Source organism: Salmo salar, chromosome 04 (assembly GCF_965601325.2).
Source record: "Salmo salar chromosome 04, fSalSal1, whole genome shotgun sequence".
Classification (NCBI taxonomy): domain Eukaryota; kingdom Metazoa; phylum Chordata; class Actinopteri; order Salmoniformes; family Salmonidae; genus Salmo; species Salmo salar.
The window spans coordinates 46799264-46821338 of NC_138294.1; the positions used below are offsets into that span (position 1 = coordinate 46799264).

Genomic DNA, 22075 nt, shown 5'->3' on the forward strand with positions numbered 1-22075 from the left:
AAGCCGGAAGTACAAATCAGGTGATCTGTCATAAAAACACGTGATGGTAGGCAGCATTGGGCGTTTCGTCTGTTGCAAAATGCTTTGCAACAGAAACCGTTTACTACAAACGGAAACTGCAAACGACAGTTTCTATTGGACAAATCCCATTTCGTTCCGTTTGTTTCGGTAAATGGTTTCCATAATGAATACGCTCCTGCTGTGATACATTGTAGCAAGAATAATTATGGATACGTTTGTGTCATTGCGCGTATAACCGAAATATTACTACAAACAATGGAGGACTATCAGCCACTCAGATGAAGCTTACATAGACGTTTTGGCTATAAATTGGATGCTAAAAAAGGCATAGTTTACTGTTCTCATTGTGCGCAAAGCTTTTCCTACCATCACAGCAATATACGCTTGAAATACCATTTGCGGGGGAAAAAAACACAGGTATTTTAGGATATCATATATGCGTTCATTTGGGCAAAGTTGTATTTGGTTATTTGAGGGTTTCTCGTTTTTAAGAGCTTATCTGGAGCGCATGAACGTTTGACTATAACCCAAAGTATTTGATCCTTTACGGGTCAAAGGTCTCCAGCTGTTGATAGAGAAACAACGGGCGCCGTAATTTTATGAAGGTATTCACGTGGGGTTCTTATATTTGTGTGAATGTTTTGTTTTTCATATTCAAATTATTCTGGACTCTAGATAGTTAGTGGCTGGTTGGACATAATTGTTTATCTCAGGTGATCAACAGTGCCTAGTCTGAATTGAGACAGACCAGGAGTTTGGGAACCTCAAACTCCTGGGTGGTGAAAATATTTCAGTCAGGAGAACATCTTGAGATCGTTATTCTGTTTTGATATATATAGAAAGGAAAATCTCAATGCATGCCAAAAATGATGGTGTATCATCATCCTACAATTAGTGCATGTTTGCTGTGCCCTTTTGAATGAGTTGTTGTTGTTATTGTGTAGTAGGCTACTGATCGAGTTATATGGCAATTATTTGTACATCTTAATATTTTGAAGCTATGTAACAAAACACAATTTAACCTAACACTGAACATAAATTGTTTTTATCTTCCATTCCAGTGGTCTCCGACGACTCTAACATGGATTTCCGAGGGTACACCCTGTCCAGCAGTCTGGCCCCAAATTTGAGGAGAAGGGGGGAACGGGGAGCAACAGGACTGGTTCTGGACAGGCGCAAGTCAACCGTTTGGAATTACTACATCCAGCTTAATGAGATGTATGTTGAGTGTAATATATGCAAAAGGCAGTTGTCTTTTCACAACAGCACTACGACTATGAGGGAGCACCTTGTCCGCAAACATAATATACGGGACAACGCGCCACCTGTACTTGATAACACAGCAGTGGCCGGGGCCCCGATTCCAGCTACATCACTCCAGCCAATGGCCCAGCCCGGATTCCCCTGCAACATCTCTACTACATCTGCCACAGCCAACACATGCATGTTCCAGACAGATTTGCACATAGTTGTAAAAGAGGAGCAGCAGGATGCTGACTTATCTCCTGAACAAGGGACGGCCAAACGTGCCCGAATCACATGTGCTCCTCCCCTAGATGTAGGAAGCGGTGCCAATGCAAACCCTGTCACCAGCCAAGATTTGGAACCGTCAAACTCAAATACTGGATTACTATACAGTGAGAACAACAATTTTGGTGATACCAACCGTAGTGGCACTGCTGTCAAAGAATCCAATGGCAAGCGTACTGGGGTTCTGACTGACCTAATATTGGAAATGGTGTACAGGGACTTGCAGCCACTGTCTGTGGTGGAGGAGAGGGGATTTCGTCTTCTATTGAGCTGCTTAGAACCACAGTACCCAGTGCCGTCTCCCTCTCAGCTTGGCAGCCTTCTTTGGCATCACTATGATGTTCTGAAACGGCACCTGCAGCAGTATCTTCAGTCTGGCCTGGCGCCACGTTGCATAACACTTTGCACTGAGTACTGGCAGTCCGTAGCAGGTTGTGCGGTGGGAGCAGGCGGTCGGCTCTTCTTCACTGTAAGTGCACATTTTGTTGACAAAGACTGGCGCTTGGCCCGTTGTGTGCTGCAGACCTGTCCCATGCCCGATATCAGAGAGAAGATTTGTGAAAGAGGGTTCATTCAATTTGGGGACACCCTGAAGGCAGTTCTTTCTGAATTCCATCTTCCCCAGAGCTCTGTTTTCTGTGTTGTACATGACACTCCCAGGATCTCAGAGGCCAGAGGGACTGAGAATATGCGAGTTCCGAAAGAAAAAGTGAATCGTACTGCTGGACCACGCCAATCACCTCAGGATCTCCCAGAAGGTTGGGTAGCGTTACACTGTGCAGGGGAAGCCCTCAAACTCTGCATCCAGGACGGACTATGGATGGAACCTGTCAGACAGGCTCTTGCGGAGGCCCGCAGGATTATCTCACATTTCCAGCATGACGCACCTGCTGCCGCCGCTCTGATCCACAAGGCAGAGGCGGCGAATAAGGCAGGCGCTTGTCTAGTGCTGGATGACCCAGGGCGCTGGGCAACCGCTATCGACATGTGTGAGAGTCTGCTCGAGCTGAAGTGGGTGGTGAGCTCAGTTCTCGAGGAGCAGAAAGCTGCTCCAAATTTAGCGGACCACCAGTGGCGCCTCCTCCAGGAACTGGTGCCAGTACTTAAGACCGTGCGCATCGCTGCCTCCTTCTTGAGCGAGGACATCAATTTGTCCATCTCCGCCCTTATGCCGTGCCTGCATGGCGTATCTCGTGTCCTAGAGCAACATATCTCAGAGACCAGCTGCCCTGTGGCCCGGGGAGTAATGGAGACAGTGCGGTCAGGGATGGAGCGACAGTGGAGACTGGGTGAAGAGGAAGCCTTACTGGACAGCCCTGCCGTCCTCTCCTCATTCCTGGACCCGAGGTTTAAGGAGCTGCGCTTCCTCAGCCCACATGCACGTAGTAGGCTGCACGACAAGGTCAAGGAACTATTATCTGCTCAAGCACAAATAGAGGTGGAGGAAATGAGCAGAGAGTGTGACAAAGGAGGCGAGGATGAGGATGGCGAAGAGGGAAGGGAAAAGGAAGTGAGGAATCGGGGGTTGGATCACTCACAGTCAACCATCGCTCCTCTGGATTCACCTGTGTCCTGTGAATCAAATGAAGAGGGGGACATTATTGTGCTGCAGCAACAGTTAAAGGGGCTGTCCCAGACTGCCCCGTCACAGGTCGGTGGAGAGGGACTGGGTGAAGGCTCGCGCTGCAGTGCTGGAAATGGTCCCAGGAGAGTAGCAGGACTGTCTAGCCTGTTAAAAGGAGACCTACAGCCCCCTGCTTATAGGCAAGTGAGTCATGTGCCCAAAAGCATGTACGACATACTGCTTGGAGAGGATCCCACTGAGCGAATGCCTGAGATCCACCAACAGCTGGAGAACTACATTGCAGAGCCGCTGTGCAAACGCAGCCTGTCACCTCTCCACTGGTGGCGCTCTAAGGAGCATCGCTTCCCTGCCGTGGCCAGACTTGCCCGTACATTTCTGGCTATCCCTGCTACTGCTGTGCCTGCAGACAGGGCCTTTGCTCCTAGAGAGACTACTGTTGCTCAACGCAGGGCCATTCTGGGGCCCCAGCATTTGGATCATATTCTATTCCTTCACCAGAACAGTGACTATGTGGAGAAACTGATGGGAGGATCTACGGGGCATGAAGAGAGGGGCGGTGACAGGAATGGAGCCAAGCAGACTCTGTATCAGTCTTTAGTGTCCTACGAGAGCAAGGCTTGGGTGGGAGGGGAGAAGTTGTGATCAGTCTACATTCCTTATTTTATAAAGTAAAGATCTATGTTGTACATAGGCCTGTGAGAAAAGATACATCCATTCATGCCCAAGACTTATCTGACTTCAACTCATCTAGGTGAAGAGATTGAAAAATCAACGACAAGGCAAAGCAAATAATGCAGCTATTGGACTCAAAGCCACACTTGTGTGGTGTCTGTATTTACATGTAAAATAGTGTCTGGCCTACATATCTATATTTGAGTTGTGATTTACATCATACATCGTTGTAAAGTGCTTTTAAAAATATGTAGCCTATGTGTAAAGGTGTGAGAAATTGTAGCTGTACGGTCACTCTTGTTGAATGGCAACAGAAATGCATGTTATCCTTGGTTTGCATAAAGTAAAAACTCTGGTTCAAATGAGAAGCTTGTACAGTAATTGCAGCGTGACGTCGATTTTAGAAATTAGAAAATGTCTCAAACACTGTGAAAAACTGTTGTAATTAAAGGAATGGTTGAAAACAACATTGTTCAGACAAACACATTTATTTTAAAACATCACCTGAGTGAGACAACAAGTTTAACTTTCATCAACACTCTCACATAGAGGACATGCAAGTCAGGTAGAGGCCGTACTCTTCCTGAACTAGTGGATTGTTCATCAAGAATTTTAACTTAAAGAACATAACACAAGATCCAATCCAGAAGTGTTAAACTCAGGCCAAAACTGTTTGTGAGGAGCGGGCCACAGTTCAGTAAATACATTCTCTGTTCTCAGCTGCCCAGGATCTAACCCTGATTCATATGCATTTTTTATAACCAATTGTCAATGTCTTGTAGTTGTATACAAAGAGTAATAACTCCAATAATAACTGAATTCTTTTACAATGGATTATTCAATTGAGCATACCAGGCAAACTTTGGCTTTCATATTGATACAAATGTAATTAAAACCACAGGACATTTATTTTAGCAAGGATTTCAGGTTGCTTAAAAACAGCATGTTTAGAAACTTTAGGACAATGTGAACCAACAATAACAGAACCAGTTATCCAACAGCAGAGAATGACAAAGGAACATGAATGCAACATCACAGAAAGTTCTAAACCTTATAGTATGTGTGGGTGTGTTTTTTTGGAGAGAAAAAAAAAACATGTCAATTGTTGTTGCTTTCTTTAGTTAAACATTATTTTGAAGTGATTTTCAATAAATACCTGCCAATATGAATTCATAGTGAGTGAATTTCGGTCATGTGTAAGATTTTGACGTATACTTGACTTGTCAGTAACTGAAACAGTCCTGTGCTCACCACTATGTACTATAGAGGACTCCTCTCGTACAGTAGAGTAAAGGCACCTTGGCAGAGTCCTGACCGGGATCTCCTTGATGAGGGTTGTCTGCAGGGCAGCCCATAGGCCAGACATACCTGGTCAGCCACTCCCTCTCCTGCTGCCGGTGGGTTTTCATATGAGCACTACGACTCTTCACCTTGTCAAATACCCTGGAGGGGGACAGATTTATACATGTCAGTATGATGACGTGAGAACGATCAAAGGTGCTCAGAAATAGAGGGGGGTCAACATGTCATCGTGGATTAATTAACCAAGGGGATGCTCAACAAGACAGCAGTGTTTTGCGATATCATTGTGATGTGTCCCTGGCATCGTTTTAGTGAAGTTCCACTGACCGCCCACACTCTCGACAGATGTACTCCAAAGCACCTCCTGTGGTAGTCTGCTCCTCCTGTACCCCTTTAGTCCTGTTCCCTGGTTTAGTAAGTGTCCTCCTGGGCCCTCTCCGTCCCACATGGTTGTCCTCATAACAGCCAGGTGACTCCATCTGCTGATATACAGGAAGTGGAAATTATTTAACTGGAAAATATTGGCTGAATTGTTTGACATAGTAAGTAAATCTGTTTCTGTAAACCTAAAACTGTTTGTACTGTATAGGAGGTTTGATACATATTTTACAATACTATACTACACTATACACAATACTATACTACACTAAACTCACAGGCACTTCTCCAACTGCTTCCTTTCTGTCTGATCCTCGACTGCGTTGCTTGAACTTCTTGAGCTTCTTCATTGCATAGTAGTACTCCACACACTGCGTCACGGACTTAGTCTGTAACTTCAGTGTGAGACAACTGTCAGGTTAATGCCATTTCTTCAGTCTTCCTTCTCTGTCTATACCCTGTCCAATGGCAGCACGACATTACAAGTATACACTGAGTGTACAAAACATGAACACCTGCTCTTTCCATGCCAGACTGACCTGGTGAATCCAGGTGAAAGCTACGATCCCTTATTGATGGCTCCTGTTAAATCCAGTTCAAATCAGTGTAGATGAAGGGGAGAAGACACCTTAAACAATTTTTAAGCCTTGAGACAATTGAGACGTGGATTGTGTATGTGTGCCATTCAGAGGGTGAACGGGCAAGACAAAAGATTTAAGTTCCTTTTAACGTGGTATGGTAGTAGGTGCCAGGCTTCACCGGTTTGTGTCAAGAACTGAAACGCTGCTGGGTTTTTCACGCTCAACAGTTTCCCTATGTGTATCAAGAATGGTCCACCACCCAAAGGACATCCAGCCAACTTGACACAACTGTGGGAAGCATTGGAGTCAACATGGGCCAGCATCCCTGTGGAACGCTTTCGACACCTTGTAGAGTCCAGGCCCCGACAAATTGAGACTGTTCTGAGGGCAAAAATGGGGTTGCAACTCAATATTAGGAAGGTGTTCTTAATGTTTTGTACACTCAGTGTATTTGGGCATTTCAATATTATGATTCTCTTACCACACTGTGAATAAGCTGGAAGTCCTTCTCATGGGTGAGCAGCGCTTTACGAAATAGTTTCTTCTCTTGAGGACTCCAATAATCTGACCCTGTCAGCCATAGGTTTTATGACAGTTTTATGAAGAGAAGTTAAAGTATTAGTAGCATGTACGGCATGGCTTGAACTAAACATGTAAACATCAAAGAACATAATTGAATAGTCTTGAAATGGGCGTCAATATTCATAACTCGTTTGTCTTCATTCCACTTTTCAGAGTATCAAATTTGGTACCTGGGTAGTGATAGTCACACAAAGGGTGTGTTGAGGAACGGAAGTCTCCCCTGACTAACAGTAAATCGAGTGCAGCCTAGGGACACAACACACAATGTATACCATAAGTTGTCCTGAATCAACATCGTCTTCAATTTGAGCTGAGCTCAGGTACCATACTGTTGTACTGCTCACCAGAATGTCTCCCTGCACCTCATGCAGACAGTGGAGGGCCAGTTCTGTGTTGGTGCCCCCTCCTGGCAGCACGCTGGAACAGCACAAGTCTATCAGTTCAGTCACTGGAAAAACAGTCAAGCAGACAAGTCACCTCTCACATTTCATGTCGATATCAGGTCTAGGTTGAAGATACCCAAGTTAGGACAAGAGAATTCTAATATCCCATAACTCTTTGCATGAATGCGGAAGAATTCTAAACAATGGGACCAGCAATGCGAGCTAAAATTGCTGGAAGTGAGTTTTAGCAGAACAGAAATTTCCCAATCAAAGTGAGAAGCGTTGTGAATTTCGGCTAACTACTCAGCAAACACATAGCATAACTGCTTTACTGTCATTCTATTCATTTCAAAGTTTTAAAAATGATCTACAGCAACTTTATTACTTGATTCCCCCGACCGTGGGTCACGTTTTCAATGCTAATCTTGTAGAATCAGCAATGGCGCTGGTCCCATGAATTTGTCTATTTTCGAACTGGAATTATTATGTTCTCCTAACCTGCATATATTCAACCTAGTATCAATTGTACTACCAATACAGTAGCTCATACCAATATATAGTACAACCGTGTGTGTGTGATCGTTAAAAAGAGAAACACACCCCCTTTTTGTGTTTCCACGTTGCTGGATACGTCTCCCCATGGAGCCCAGACAAGCTGAGCAGGGTGCTCATCATATAGCATTAGAAGCAGGTTACGAATGGGTGGGATCTCAGCCTGGAAACGTTGGCCCACGTTGATTCTCCTGGAAATCACACAGGCTCCTTATAGAGTGCCTTCGGAAAGTATTCAGACCGCTCGACTTTTTCCGAGCGCGTGTAGATTCCTATAGAATCCACAGGAATCTACACACGTCACCCCATAATGATGAAGCGAAAACAGATTTTTAGAAATGTTTGCAAATTTACACACAAAAACCAAAACGTATTTACATAAGTATTCAGACCCTTTGCTATGAGACTCGAAATTGAGCTCAGGTGCATCCTGTTTCCATTGATCATTCTTGAGATGTTTCCACAACTTGGAGTCCACCTGTGGTCAATTCAATTGATTGGACATGATTTGGAAAGGCACACACCTGTCTATACAAGGTCCCACAGTTGACAGTGCATGTCAGAGCAAAAACCAAGCCATGAGGTCGAAGGAATTGTCCGTAGAACTCCAAGACAGGATTGTGTCGAGGCACAGATCTGGGGAAGGGTAACAAAACATTTCTGCAGCATTGAAGGTCCCCAAGAACACAGTGGCTGGCCTCCATCATTCTTAAATGGAAGACGTTTGGAACCACCAAGACTCTTCCTAGAACTGGCCGCCTGGCCAAACTGAGCAATCGGAGAAGGGCCTTGGTCAGGGAGGTGACCAAGAACCCAATGGTCACTCTGACAAAGCTCCAGAGTTCATCTGTGGAAATGGGAGAACCTTCCAGAAGGACAACCATCTCTGCAGCACCACCAATCAGGCCTTTATGGTAGAGTGGCCAGACGGAAGCCACTCCTCAGTAAAAGGCACATGACAGCCTGCTTGGAGTTTGCCAAAAGGCACCTAAAGACTCTAAGACCATGACAAACAAGATTCTTTGGTCTGTTGAAACCGAGATTCAACTCTTTGGCCTGAATGCCAAGCATTACGTCTGGAGGTAACCTGACACAATCCCTACTGTGAAGCAAGGTGGTGGCAGCATCATGCTGTGGGGATATTTTTCAGCGGCAGGGACTGGGAGACTAGTCAGGATTGAGGCAAAGATGAACGGAGAAAAGTACAGAGAGATCCTTGATGAAAACCTGCTCCAGAGCGCTCAGGACCTCAGACTGGGGTGAAGGTTCACCTTCCAACAGGACAAAGACCCTAAGCACACAGCCAAGACAACGCAGGAGTGGCTTCGGGACAAGTCTCTGAATGTCCTTGAGTGGCCCAGCCAGAGCCTAGACTTGAACCCAATCAAACATCTCTGTAGAGACCTGAAAATAGCTGTGCAGCGACGCTCCCCATCGAACCTGACAGAGCTTGAGAGCTTGAGAGGATCTGCAGAGAGGAATGGGAGAAACTCTCCAAATACAGGTGTACTGAGCTTGTAGCGTCATACCCAAGGAGACTCAAGGATGTAATCGCTCCCAAAGGTGCGTCAACAAAGCACTGAGTAAAGGGTCTGAATACTTACGTAAATGTGATATTTCAGTTTTTAATTTTTTATAAATTAGTAAACATTTCTAAAACCAATTTTTGCTTTGTCATTATTTGGTACTACGTGTAGTTTGATGAGGGGGAAAAAACGATTTAATCAATTTTAGAATAAGGCTGTAATGTAACAATGTGGAAAAAGTCAAGGGGTCTGAATACTTTCCGACTGCACTGTATATAGACAGACTGACTCTCAAGGATTGTAACACTAAAGCTTTGGCTGAACACACTTCAGAGAGAAACGTACGGCTCTATGTTGACCACTGTGTCGTCCATCATCAAGGAGATTCCATCAGCTCCATCTGAAAAGCAGAAGCCATGAAACACAAAGTTCTTCATGTATTTCAGTGGCAAAACTCTGAACCTGGGAAGATACTTCCTAATGCGAAACAAACCCAAAGAGGCGGTGTAGCTGCTGGGCAGAGGAGGGCCGGGGTGAAGCCAAGGCACTGTGCTGAAGTACAGGCCGGTCCCTGGGCGTAGGGGGCTCAGCATGGGTGGGGGTGTGTAGGGAGGAGGCTGGAAGCTGGGGTTGAGCAGGTGGTCTGCCAAGTACATGGGGGAGCGTAGCTGACTGGGGTAGCTGCCTGCTGCACGACACCAGGAAGCACCCCCACCCTCCTCGCCTAGGAGCCTCCGTGGGGACGGCTGTGGGAGCATGGGGGGAGGAATGATCAGAGTCTTCATGAAGTCAAGACGCCGGCTCCTCTTTGACCTCCCTGAACCATTCTGAGGGTTCTCTGCCTGCCACACAACCAACCACAGGGGGGTTATCAGTGTACAAGTAATGACTTATGGCACTGACCGTTGTAATCTCTTTTTTCCTATACTTACATTGAGTGATGAAGGAGTGTCAGGATCAGTCTTCGCAGAGACTGGAACTGAAACAGGGATGACCAAAGGAGACAGAGGCATGTCTTCTGTTCTAGATGGAGACCTCGGAGTCTGTGGTGCTCTCTCTCCAGGCTGCAGGAAACATCATAGGCACAAATAGACATACAGTCTGTAATGACAAAAGTTTGACCTAACAAAAAAATACATTTGTGCTTACTTGACATCTGGACATGTAATAAATATAGCGTCCCAAGTTGATTCATGTTTAATAATATCATAATGTAAATAATAATATGGCTAAGTAAGCTGTTACCTCTGGAGAGTAACGTTCCATTTTAATAGAGGGTGCATATGGTCCACTTGAGGACCTGGCCTTGTTGCTCTGTTCTGTCTTGTGAGAGCTAGGGAATATCCTATGGGAAGAAGGCCAGCAGTTAATTGGCCAATCTCTACTGATCAAAAATATAAACACAACATACAACAAGTTCATTGATTTTCCTGAGTTACGGTTCATATAAGGAAATCAATCAATTGAAATAAATTCATTAGGCCCAAATCTATGGATATCACATGAATGGGAATACAGATATGCATCCGTCGTTCAGATACAGAAAAATGTTTTAATAAATGGGCCTGAGGATCTAGATAAATTGCAATTGTGTTGTCTGTAGCTTATGCCTGCTCATACCATAACCCCACTGCCACCATGGGGCACTCTGTTCACAACGTCGACAACAGCAAACCGCTCGCCCACACGATGCCATAGAGAAATTAAACATTCAATTATCTGGCAATAGCTCTGGTGGACATTCCTGCAGTCAGCATGCCAACTGCACGCTCCCTCAAAACTTAAAGACATATGTGGCATTGTGTTGTGTGACAGAACTGCACATTTTAGAGTGGCCTTTAATTGTCCCCAGCACAAGATGCACCTGTGTAATGATCATACTGTTTAAACAGCTTCTTGATATGCCACACCTGTCAGGTGGATGGATTATCTTGGCAAAGGAGAGATGCTCACTAACAGGGATGTAAACAAATTTGTGCACAAAATTTGAGAGAAATCAGCTTTTTGTGCGTATGGAAAATTTCTAGGATCTTATATTTCAGCTCATGAAACAGTGTATTTTTATTTCTATTCATTATTACCCGTCAATACACTGTTGTCCCTCTCCTGGCACACTGACATTTCTTCCCTGTACGGAGGAATATAGAAATATTATAAATACAGTATTGATAAACAAACTGGCATGTGTTCAATTGTTGAGCACTGCTAGTAGTGCGCATACCTGGAAGGTCTGACGAGGGTTGCTGTCTGAGCTAAAAGAGGCCATAGCCACCTGGCTTGGGGAGACGAGGTAGTGTGGCCGAGGGCGGGGACGTCGGGGAGCCAGGAGAGAAGTGGGGCGAGGTGTGGGGAGAGGTGGAGCAGGAAGCTCTACAGCCCTCCCCTTCTTCCTCCTCTCTCTCTTTCTCTTACTGTCGCTCTTTGTATTACAAGTCTCTGACTTCAGCACACTGTAGAGGCAGGGTAGGATGATGGCTGGTGGCGGCGGGATAGGTGGGACTGGGTTGGGCTTGTTTGGAAGACTTGTGCTTGAGTGGATGAAAACAGTGTTGGGAAACGACGTAGATGTTACACTGGAATCTGAGCTTGCTGTTGGTTCAAAAGAGTACAGCTGAGTGTTAACTTGGGGTTTCCCTTCCGAGTTCATCTGGCCATAAGTTGACTGCTCCTGCTTGGATGGAGAGTAGCTCTTCTCCGGGGACGCTGGCTTCACTAAACACTCCCGGTTACCAGCCTCACTACAGGGATGACAGGACAATATTTCTTCAAGCACTTGGAGGTCAGACACAGGGAAGTCAACTACACTCTCCCAGCCATGAGGACTTGGGCTATCCACTCCAGGAGGTAGTGATGGTAAAGTAGCAGTGGTGATGTTACTCGGCTCAGGGGCCCACTGGGGTGGATTTAATTCACCTGGGCACTCACTACAAGGACCTTTGTCAGACTGCTGCATCCAGGTGTCCAGGACTAAGATAGGCCTTGACTGAGAGATGTTCTGCTCTGAGTAGTTGTTCAGTTGTAGGCCACTTGGAGGAGCAAACCCCTTGTAACTGTTGAAGCTGAAAAAGCCAGAGTAATCAGCGACCTTCTGTTGAGTGTCTGATGTCGGTTTGGCTTGGGTCAGGAACATGGGGTGGTAATTACATGCAGCACTATCCACAGGCTCCCACTGGGTAGTAGCAGAGTGGGCTGGGTGGGTTGGGTGAGGCGGGCTTTGGGACATAGGCGGGATGAGAGGGAGACCATGCTGAGAGATATAGTGGCGCTTCAGGGAGTGAGAATCACAGTAGCTCTTCTGGCACCCGGGTTCAGCACATCGGAACGGCTTGCGTTTCTGATGGGTCAACATGTGGCCATTGCTGCAGAGAGAGATGTTATCGTTTTCATCAGGGCACTGAAATGTCAAATGACTGTATCAAAAAACATACGAGTGTATAAAACATTAGGAACACCTGCTCTTACCATGACATAGACTGACCAGGTGAAAGCTATGATTCCTTATTGATGTCACATGTTACATCCAATTAGTGTAGATGAAGGGGAGGAGACAGGTTACGGAATAATTTTTAAGCTTTGAGACAATTGATACATGGATTGTGTATGTGTGCCATTCAGAGGGTAAATGGGCAAGTCTGAATATTTAACTGCCTTTGAACGGCGTTTGGTAGTAGTGTCAAGAACTGCAATGCTGCTGGGTTAGATTACTCGTTGGATATTACTGCATTGTCGGAGCTAGAAGCACAAGCATTTCGCTACACTCGCATTAACATCTGCTAACCATGCGTAAGTGACAAATCAAATTTGATTAGATTTTTTCACACTCAACAGTTTCTCATGTGTATGAAGAACGGTCCACCACTCAAAGGACATCAAGTCAACTTGACACAACGGTGGGAAGCATTGGAGTCAACATGGGCCAGCATCCCTGTGTAACGCTTTAGACACTTTGTAGAGTCCATGCCCCGACGAATTGGGTCTGTTCTGAGAGAAAAATGTGTTCCTAATGTTTTGTACACTCAGTGTAATTGTTAATCCAGAATTATTGCTTCTAGAGCGAGGGGATATGACTCACAGGTGATCATGACGTTTAAATGCTCGTTGGCAGATGGGGCAAACATGTGGTCTTTCCTGTTGGTGGGTCAGTAAATGTTTGTTGAGTGTGTTGGCGGTTCCAAACATCTTATGGCAGAGTGTACACTCATAAGGTGAAGACCTGACAGGTACTGTCAATGAAAATGGCTCCAACAGAGTGCCCTCTCCCACGATGACAGGACCAGAGGAGTTATCTGAAGTGATATTGCAGAAAAAGGAATATAGCTAAGCACACCTAGCTAATACTCAAACATAAAATTAACACAAATAGGGATGGCATTATCATTCTTCAATTCATTACTGCTCACTCAGACAAGACATTTATTCAGCGATATTCTGCTACAACTACTCACCAATCTCCATGTTTCTATTTGGCTCACATCCCATCCAAGGCTCTGGGTGAAATGGGTGCGAGAAGGGAAGTGGTGGGTTGAGGGCGTTGAGGACATCAACATCATCAACAGTGAAGTGCTCACTGGTAGAATGAGGGGGCAAACACCCCTTGGCGCATTCCTCAGTCTCCAACATTGTCTCTCTTAAGAGTGCGCCTTGATACAGTATGTCTGCTGCTTTGCCATATCTGCAACCAAATGTAGTTACTTCCTTCATTGACAGTAACGTTAACGTTACACACACTCATCTTGTCTAAAACACAAAAATACAAGGTACCAGTCATTGAACGGAGTTAATTATTTGACATGTGTTAATTTGTAGGGTAAAGGAAGGACAAACAGTAACTTAAGCCCAACAGCATGTGGAGTTGAGAGCAGTCTGAGCCTCTACTCACTGGGCACAGACGTCATGGTGTAGTTTTGATTTATTTTTGGTTGAGATGTCAACTAACGTGAACTCAATAACAAATGTCACCATGTCATTGGACTTAGATTAACAGTTTGGGTGAAAAAAATACGGTTGGTTAATCAATAACTTATTGGTTAATCAATAAGCGAGCTACCTAGCTAGCTAAAAGCTAGAAAGACGTGCTTGCTTGTTACAGTACTCTCAGTTCCAATTTGTGAATGATTCGCCTCAAGTAGCTAGCTCGTTAAACAAATTGTGTTGTTTTAGCTAACGTTATTTCTTTTAAATCTGCTTTGACATAGCGTTAGCTATCTGATTAGTTGGCTGAATGATCTTCATCCACTTGGTAGTAAGCTAACTTAGCTAGCTAGCTAGCTAGCTACTAAAACATAATCACCTCAGAATTTCCTATGCTACTAGAGAGTAACAGTTAACGTTACCTAGCTAGCTATCTTAGCTAAGGAGCTAGCTAGCATGCAAGGCGAAAAAGTTGATGTTGAGGTCAAAGACAGTAACCTTATTTGTGGTGCTGCCATGAGAAAGCTAGCTATAGATCACCAATTAGAAAAATCTTTGACTGTTATCAGCCAATTTCGCTAACTAGCTAGTTAATAGTTTAGCAGGAACTCACCTCTTATCAATTCTACTCAAGTCATCCAGATATTTTCCATAGCAGGTAGCTAACTGCTAAAAACTGTAGGCCTACACTTCAATATCTGAATTGAGAGGGAAAACGGATGCCGACGGTTAGCTGTCTGTCTGTCCCCGATCTGTCTCACTCAGGCCTGACAGGGTGGGTGTGAGGTATCACAGCCAGGTCAAATATCCGTTTTTTTCAACTGACAGAGCACTGCCACTAAAGCAAACCCTCGGCCTTGGAACGTTCATCAGATGGTTAATTCGATTTTTCATTCAATATTACAATGTTACTTACACTGGATGGAATGGATTACTTTTAATATATTAAATCCCATTCCCATCCAAACTAACTGTCGACACTGGCTGGTGAAATCCATAGGCCTACTTGCCTTCCTATTTTCCTTCTGGTTTGGCATAAGGGCTGCCAATATCAGTACCATGTTTATCCTACGCTGTACATTCTTATGTCTGAGCCCTTTCTTATTCGCCTTTTTAGTAAAACATTGCAATCCTCCAACTGACATTTTGTCTGTGTTAGTTGCACTTGAACAGCTGTGGTCAACACCCTCTGAGTATGTAACAGAGGCATCATAAGATCTGAGACCACTGTTCTGCTCACAATTTCCAGCTTTTTCTTCTTTTATTTTTTTAGAGGAAGTGAAAACACTTTTTGCATACTTTTACTGCAGAATAAGAGACTCACCAACACTTCAAGGACTGTTATTTGTTCTACAGGACTAGGCCTACACACTCCACCATCATGTCTAGTGGGGGGATGAAGGACAAAAATGCTGAAACGCTGTAGGACGTCAACATAGTCACAAAAGACCTCAAGTATCTATATTACAAGAGGCTGCCCATAGAGAAACAATATGGCTTCCATTACTTTCACTCTCTCAGCTTTGAGGATGCAGATTTTGACAACAAACCGATGGTGGTGGGTCAATACTCGACAGTGAAGACTACTTTCAAATCTATTGTAAGGGCTCATGGGCCTATGGCACAGATATTTGCCATGCAAATGTCATTCTTTATGTGGTTTACCACTGCCATCATGCACAGGGAGGTAGAAGGACTGATCCTAGGCAATGCTCTGTCAGTAGACCCCCAAAATCCCTTTGGCCACTTCAACTCTTTTGGAAAAACCTTCCTAAACAGGTAAGAGGACATCCGGGCAAACTTTGGCTGTCGGAAAAAATAAATGTTTGAAATGAGGTACAGGGGCAGGAAATAAAACCATGCCAACATTGCAAATAAAGGAGTGGATGTGTAACAAGTGTAGGTTCCGTCCCTCTCTTCGCCCCAAACCGGGCTCGAACCAGGGACCCTTGCACACATCAACAACTGACACCCCACGAAGCAACGTTACCCATCGCGCCACAAAAGCCGCGACCCTTGCAACGACCCTGCTTCAAGTCTCAGAGCGAGTGACGTCACTGATTGAAACGCTATTAGCGCGCACCACCGCTAACTAACTAGCCATTTCACATCGGTTACAGATGGAAAAAGAGAGGACATGAGAAAAGAGATACAAACATAACGCAATGGTAAATCTAAGCCTTAGCGGTAGCGCTATAGGTTCGGGGGTGTGTCAGAAATATTTCAGCTATTTTCACCACCGCAATTATAGGTGCAGTTGCTGGAGGTGGAGTGAAAGGGCTGGGTTTTGGTGAATAAACCAGTTGAGTTGTGGGTGTGTCGAGGATTGGCCCCTCACTTGCCAATCAGAACGTGCTCCATGGCTAAACGTTTGGTTCCTTCAAGTTGTGTACTTTATATATTGTGTTGTCATCAACTCCAATTCATTAAATAGCCTGCCCCTTATTTGCTAAATATGTTGAACATGTTTGCAGTCCACATTGTTCTAATTGCTTCAATGTGGAAATACATTGTTAAATATAGGCTATAGCATGTGCACTGATATTGAGGCTAGGCCTACTGTAACTTGCCGTCTGGACATGCCAAACGTAGTCAATAAGCAAGATTAAATTCACTAAGGCCTAAAAAACAGTGTATGACTAATTCTAGTCGTTCAGGCAGAACACATTTAGTTTTTTCGGAATTGGAACAATGATGGAAGTTTTGAAACAGGCAGGAACAGTGCATTGCTCTAGTGAATGGTTGAATATGTCAGTGAAAACAGGGGAGAGCTGGTCAGTGCAGTGCTTAAGTGTGGCTGGAGAGACCGTATCCGGGCCGCAGCCTTCCTGCTGTTCTGTTTCCTATAGAGTCTGTTGACCTGCTCTGTGATGACCAGGGGTCCCCCTAGGGCAGCCTAGGGGGACAGAGGGGGATTCCTGGGATGGCAGGGATGTCACATGCGCCGAATACAACAGGTGTAGACCTTAACGTGTAATGTTTTCTTACAAGCCCTTAACCAACAATGCAGTTTTAAGAAAATGGATTTAAGAAAATATTTACTAAATAAACTAAGGTCAAAAAAGTAACACAATAAAATAACAATAACAAGGCTATATACAGCGTAGGGTACCGGTACAAAGTCAATGTGCGGGGTACAGGTTATTAGAGGTCATTGAGGTCATTTGTACATGTAGGTAGGGGTAAAATGACTATGCATAGATAATAAACAACACGGTAGCAGCAGTGTAAAGGGGGGGGGGGGGGGGGGGGGGATACTGGCCATTTGATTAATTGTTCAGCAGTCCTATAGCTTGGGGGAAGAAGCTGTTAAGGAGCCTTTTGGACACAGACTTGGCGGGGTCCAGAATTTTTTCTTTCCTCGTTGAACATTTCACCAATTCTTCGTATGTGGGACGTTCCTGTTGTGCGCTGGTGTGGTTAAAATCCCTATGATATTCAAAGTAGAATGCGGGTACTTCCTTTCCACCTCTGTGATCTGAGTCTGATCCAGCAGTAGATGTTGCACTGTATGTGCACAGGGGCTCGACGCAATGTAGACTCCGACCAGAATGACTGAGGCAAATTCACAGGGAGTCCTCGCCTTCTGAAACGCACTATAGAGTCCCGGCTCACCTCCCCCTGTGTCTCCATTGCACAGCCCCATTGCTTCTGTTTAAAATCCGACAGTAGTATATCTTCTGATGATGACAGAATTTTCGGACAAAAGCAAGCCGGTAATGTCTCCCTAATATTCGGTAGCTCAGATTTATTTATTTTTTGCGATCCAAAAATGCGATAATCGACCAAAACACCGTGGCTGCCTCAACGATGTGTGTGCTCACCTCGGTCATCGTCAAGACCTTATTTTCAAATCAACTGTTTGATATGAAAAAACGTGTCAATAGTGCATGCCAGTGCATATACATATCCTTCTAGCATTTTGCCTTGTAGAGCTGGTGTTGATTTGAAGCAGAATGGATGATGTCACTAAATGACAGTATGTATGGGATGGGAGGACAGATGGATTAATATATGTGGACATATTGAGATATTAATCTATGGGTGGAGCTGCTAACAATACTCAATCAAATACAATATTTGAGGTCCACTGGGATTATACATGTTGACCTTATTCATATACTTTTTTCCATTGTTTTAATGCATTCATAAAATTACTGTGCTGTTCTTTTGTCACGATTCCCACCGACGGTGGCGCCCCCTCCTGCTCGGGTGGCGCTCGGCGGTCGTCGTCACCGGCCTATTAGCTACTACCGATCCCCTTTTTGGTTTTCCCTTTTTTTGGTTTTGGGCACCTGTGGCCAATTAGCTATTAGAGGGGGTATTTAGTTTAGCTGGCCCGTCCGTTGTTTGTGCGGGATTAATTTTGTTCATTGACGACGTGTTGTTCGTCGGCTTTACCTTGTCGCCTATTTGTATTTATTCCCTATGTTTGGGAACTTTTGTTTATTCTCCAGTGTTATTAAAAACACCACTCCCTGTGTTCGCTGCTTCCTGCGCCTCATTCCTCCTACACGACTACCGAAGCCATTACAGAATCCCGCACCTAAAGAAAAGGCATGGAATCAGTGGGAGCAGCGGGCACTCCTCTTCCCTCGATGGAGGAACGTGTGCTTCACCACACTACGGTCCTACACCGCATCGGATCGGCGATGGACCAGATGATGGAGAGGATGGACCGATGGGAGAGAAGTGGAATCCTCTCTCCACCTCCTCCGATACAGCCACCTTCGCCTCCTACAACGTCTGGCTCTGGCGCGCTTCGTTTGGCGCTCCCAAGGGAGTACGATGGGGCGGCGGCTGGGTGCCAGGGGTTTTTGCTCCAGCTTGAGCTGTACCTGGCCACCGTCAGACCTGCTCCCACAGGAGAGGAGAGCGTGAGTGCCCTCGTTTCCTGCCTGACGGGCCGGGCTCTGGAGTGGGCTAATGAGGTCTGGAACAGCCCAGACTCGGCGAGGGACCACTACCCAGAGTTCACCCGCCGCTTTCGGGCCGTGTTCGACCACCCTCCGGAAGGAAGAGCGGCGGGTGAACGGCTGTTCCACCTCAGGCAGGAGACGAGGAGTGCTCAGGACTTCGCGCTGGAGTTCAGGACCTTGGCTGCTGGGGCGGGGTGGAACGACAGGGCCCTCATAGACCACTACCGCTGCAGTCTCCGGGCGGACGTCCGCAGGGAGCTGGCCTGTTGGGACACAGCTCTGTCCCTGGACGAGCTGATAGACATGTCCATACGTCTGGACAATTTGCTGGCTGCCCGCGGGCGTTCGGAGAGGGTCCTGCCCGTTCCACCCCCGTGCACCCCCGCCCCTACCCCTATGGAGGTAGGGGGGGCCGTGCTAAGGGGCACCGGAGGAGGTGGCTCCTCCTGCACCAACTGTGGTCAGAGAGGACACACGGCCGACCGGTGCTGGAGGAGCCAGTCTGGGAGTCGAGAGGGCAGGCAGAACACTTCTTGGTCACCTCAGGTGAGTCAGCACCAGAGTCATCCAGAACCCCCTGTTGGTCACGTGTTTTTACCTGTTTTGTTTACCAAATTTTTTCCCTGTTCCCAGCATAGGGCGCTAGTCGATTCAGGCGCAGCTGGGAACTTTATGGATCGTGGACTTGCCATTAAGCTGGGCATTCCGCGGGTGCCGTTAGATTCCCCCTTCCCCGTGCACTCCCTAGATAGTCGACCATTAGAGTCAGGCCTAGTCAGGGAGTCTACGGTGCCACTGGACATGGTAACGCAGGGGAATCATAAGGAACGCATTAGTTTTTTCCTTATTGATTCGCCTGCATTTCCGGTGGTGCTGGGGGTCCCCTGGCTGGCTGGTCACAATCCCCGTATTTTGTGGAAACAGGGGGTTCTCCAGGGGTGGTCAGAGGAGTGTTCAGGGAGGTGTCTAGGAGTTTCCATAGGTGCCACGTCGGTGGAGAGTCCAGACCAGGTGTCCACCGTGCGCATTCCCCCTGAATACGCCGATTTGGCGATCGCTTTTTGTAAAAAGAAGGCGACTAAATTACCACCTCATCGACAGGGGGATTGTGCGATAGATCTCCAGGTTAACGCTGCGCTTCCCAGGAGTCACGTGTACACCTTGTCACAGGAGGAGACGGCGGCTATGGAGACATATGTCACGGAATCCCTGGGACAGGGGTACATTCGGCCCTCCATCTCACCCACCTCCTCGAGTTTCTTTTTTGTGAAGAAAAAGGAGGGAGGTCTGCGTCCGTGCATTGATTACAGAGGTCTAAACGCTATCACGGTGGGATTTAGTTACCCACTACCTCTCATCGCTACGGCGGTGGAATCATTTCACGGAGCACAGTTCTTCACAAAACTGGATCTCAGGAGCGCGTATAATCTGGTGCGTATCAAGAAGGGAGACGAGTGGAAAACCGCCTTTAGTACCACATCAGGCCATTATGAGTACCTCGTCATGCCGTATGGGTTGAAAAATGCTCCAGCCGTCTTTCAATCCTTTGTTGACGAAATTCTCAGGGACCTGCACGGGCAGGGCGTGATTGTCTATATCGATGACATTCTGATATATTCCGCCACCCGCTCCGCGCATGTGTCCCTGGTGCACAAGGTGCTTGGTAGACTGCTGGAGCATGACCTATACGTTAAGGCTGAGAAGTGTGAGTTTTCCAAACGAGCCGTCTCCTTTCTGGGTTATCGCATTTCCACCACGGGGGTGGTGATGGAGTGTAAACGCGTTAAGGCCGTGCGTAATTGGCCGACTCCAACCACGGCTTTGCCAATTACTACCGGAGGTTTATCCGGGGTTTTGGCCAGGTAGTGGCTCCCATTACCTCACTGCTGAAGGGTGGGCCGGTGCGTTTGCGATGGTCGACGGAGGCGGACGGAGCCTTCAAGAAGTTGAAGACGCTGTTCACCGACGCACCCGTGTTGGCGCACCCGGACCCGTCTTTAGCATCCGAGGCTGGGGGAGGGTGCCGTGCTATCACAGCGCTCGGGTACGCCATCGAAACTCCGCCCCTGCGCTTTCTTTTCGAAGAAGCTCAGTTCGGCGGAGCGTAACTACAATGTGGGGGACAGGGAGTTGCTAGCGGTGGTCAAAGCCCTGAGGGTGTGGAGGCACTGGCTTGAGGGGGCTAAGCACCCCTTTCTCATCTGGACCGACCACCGAAACCTGGAGTACATCCGGGCAGCGAGGAGACTGAATCCACGTCAGGCAAGGTGGGCCATGTTCTTCACCCGGTTTAGGTTCACCATTTCCTATAGACCGGGTTCCCTGAATACTAAAGCCGACGCGCTGTCCCGTCTCTATGACACGGAGGACCGGCCCATCGATCCAACTCCCATCATTCCAGCGTCTAGGCTGGTGGCACCGGTGGTATGGGAGGTGGACGCGGACATCGAGCGGGCATTGGTGTTGGAACCTGCGCCTGCGCAGGTGCCCGTGGGGCGCATGTATGTGCCGCTCGGTGTTCGTGATCGTCTGATTCGGTGGGCGCACACGCTACCCACTGCGGGTCATACTGGTGTGACGAGGACAGTGCGGAGTCTAAGGGGGAAGTACTGGTGGCCCACCTTGGCTAAGGACGTGAGGTCCTATGTCTCTTCCTGTTCAGTGTGCGCCCAGACTAAGGCTCCTAGGCATCTACCGAGAGGGAAGTTACAGCCCCTCCCCGTTCCACAACGACCATGGTCGCACCTGTCCATCGACTTCTTGACAGATCTTCCCCCCTCTCAGGGGAACACTGCGATTCTGGTGGTTGTGGATCGGTTCTCTAAGTCCTGCCGTCTCCTCCCGTTGCCCGGTCTCCCTACGGCCCTGCAGACTGCGGAGACCCAATTTACCCACGTCTTCCGGCACTACGGGGTGCCGGATGACATTGTCTCTGATCGAGGTTCCCAGTTCACATCCAGGTTCTGGAGAGTGTTTATGGAGCGGCTGGGGGTCTCGGTCAGTCTGACCTCCGGTTATCACCCCGAGAGCAATGGGCAGGCGGAGAGGTTGAACCAGGAAGTGGGCAGGTTCCTGAGGTCGTATTGCCAGGACCGGCCAGGGGAGTGGGCGAGGTATATCCCCTGGGCTGAGT

General features: G+C 46.9%; 2 protein-coding genes across 9 annotated transcripts; one reads left to right on the forward strand and one right to left on the reverse strand.

Annotated features, from left to right (window-relative positions):
• Positions 1-91: 91 nt before the first annotated feature.
• Positions 92-4275, forward strand: LOC106603092 (E3 SUMO-protein ligase ZBED1). 2 transcript variants are annotated; one of them, XM_014196290.3, is made up of 2 exons: positions 92-626; positions 1083-4275. In XM_014196290.3, the coding sequence occupies exon 2, from the start codon at positions 1103-1105 to the stop codon at positions 3776-3778; it is 2676 nt and encodes an 891-aa protein (XP_014051765.3). In that variant the 5' UTR covers positions 92-626; positions 1083-1102; the 3' UTR covers positions 3779-4275. The 2 variants fall into 2 exon arrangements, with proteins under 2 accessions (XP_014051765.3, XP_014051766.3); XM_014196291.3 differs by having other exon boundaries at positions 92-438.
• Positions 4276-4283: 8 nt separating this feature from the next.
• LOC106603091 (uncharacterized) lies at positions 4284-15271 on the reverse strand. Of its 7 annotated transcripts, XM_045716932.2 has the most exons (16): positions 14637-15271; positions 13558-13784; positions 13185-13398; positions 11334-12471; positions 11194-11240; positions 10358-10457; positions 10045-10176; positions 9606-9954; positions 9458-9512; positions 7635-7777; positions 6996-7099; positions 6822-6897; positions 6551-6639; positions 5767-5883; positions 5438-5592; positions 4284-5251 (listed from the first exon to the last, which is right to left on the reverse strand). In XM_045716932.2, the coding sequence occupies exons 2-16, from the start codon at positions 13730-13732 to the stop codon at positions 5062-5064; spliced, it is 3084 nt and encodes a 1027-aa protein (XP_045572888.1). In that variant the 5' UTR covers positions 13733-13784; positions 14637-15271; the 3' UTR covers positions 4284-5061. The 7 variants fall into 7 exon arrangements, with proteins under 7 accessions (XP_045572888.1, XP_014051760.3, XP_014051761.3 ...); XM_014196285.3 differs by lacking the exon at positions 14637-15271 and having other exon boundaries at positions 5438-5589; positions 13558-14585; XM_014196286.3 differs by lacking the exon at positions 14637-15271 and having other exon boundaries at positions 5767-5877; positions 13558-14584.
• Between the last annotated feature and the right edge of the window lie 6804 nt (positions 15272-22075).

Excerpts from the sequence above, each read along its gene's own strand:
- LOC106603092 (XM_014196290.3), top strand. The coding sequence starts at position 1,103 with ATGGATTTCCGAGGGTACACCCTGTCCAGCAGTCTGGCCCCAAATTTG.
- LOC106603091 (XM_082974466.1), bottom strand. The coding sequence starts at position 13,813 with ATGAAGGAAGTAACTACATTTGGTTGCAGATATGGCAAAGCAGCAGAC. Across the intron at positions 9,513-9,605 it reads CAGCTACACCGCCTCTTTGG|ATGGAGCTGATGGAATCTCC; the intron begins GTTTGTTTCGCA and ends TCTGCTTTTCAG. Across the intron at positions 7,100-7,634 it reads CGTGGAAACACAAAAAGGGG|TGACTGAACTGATAGACTTG; the intron begins GTGTGTTTCTCT and ends CTGTTTTTCCAG.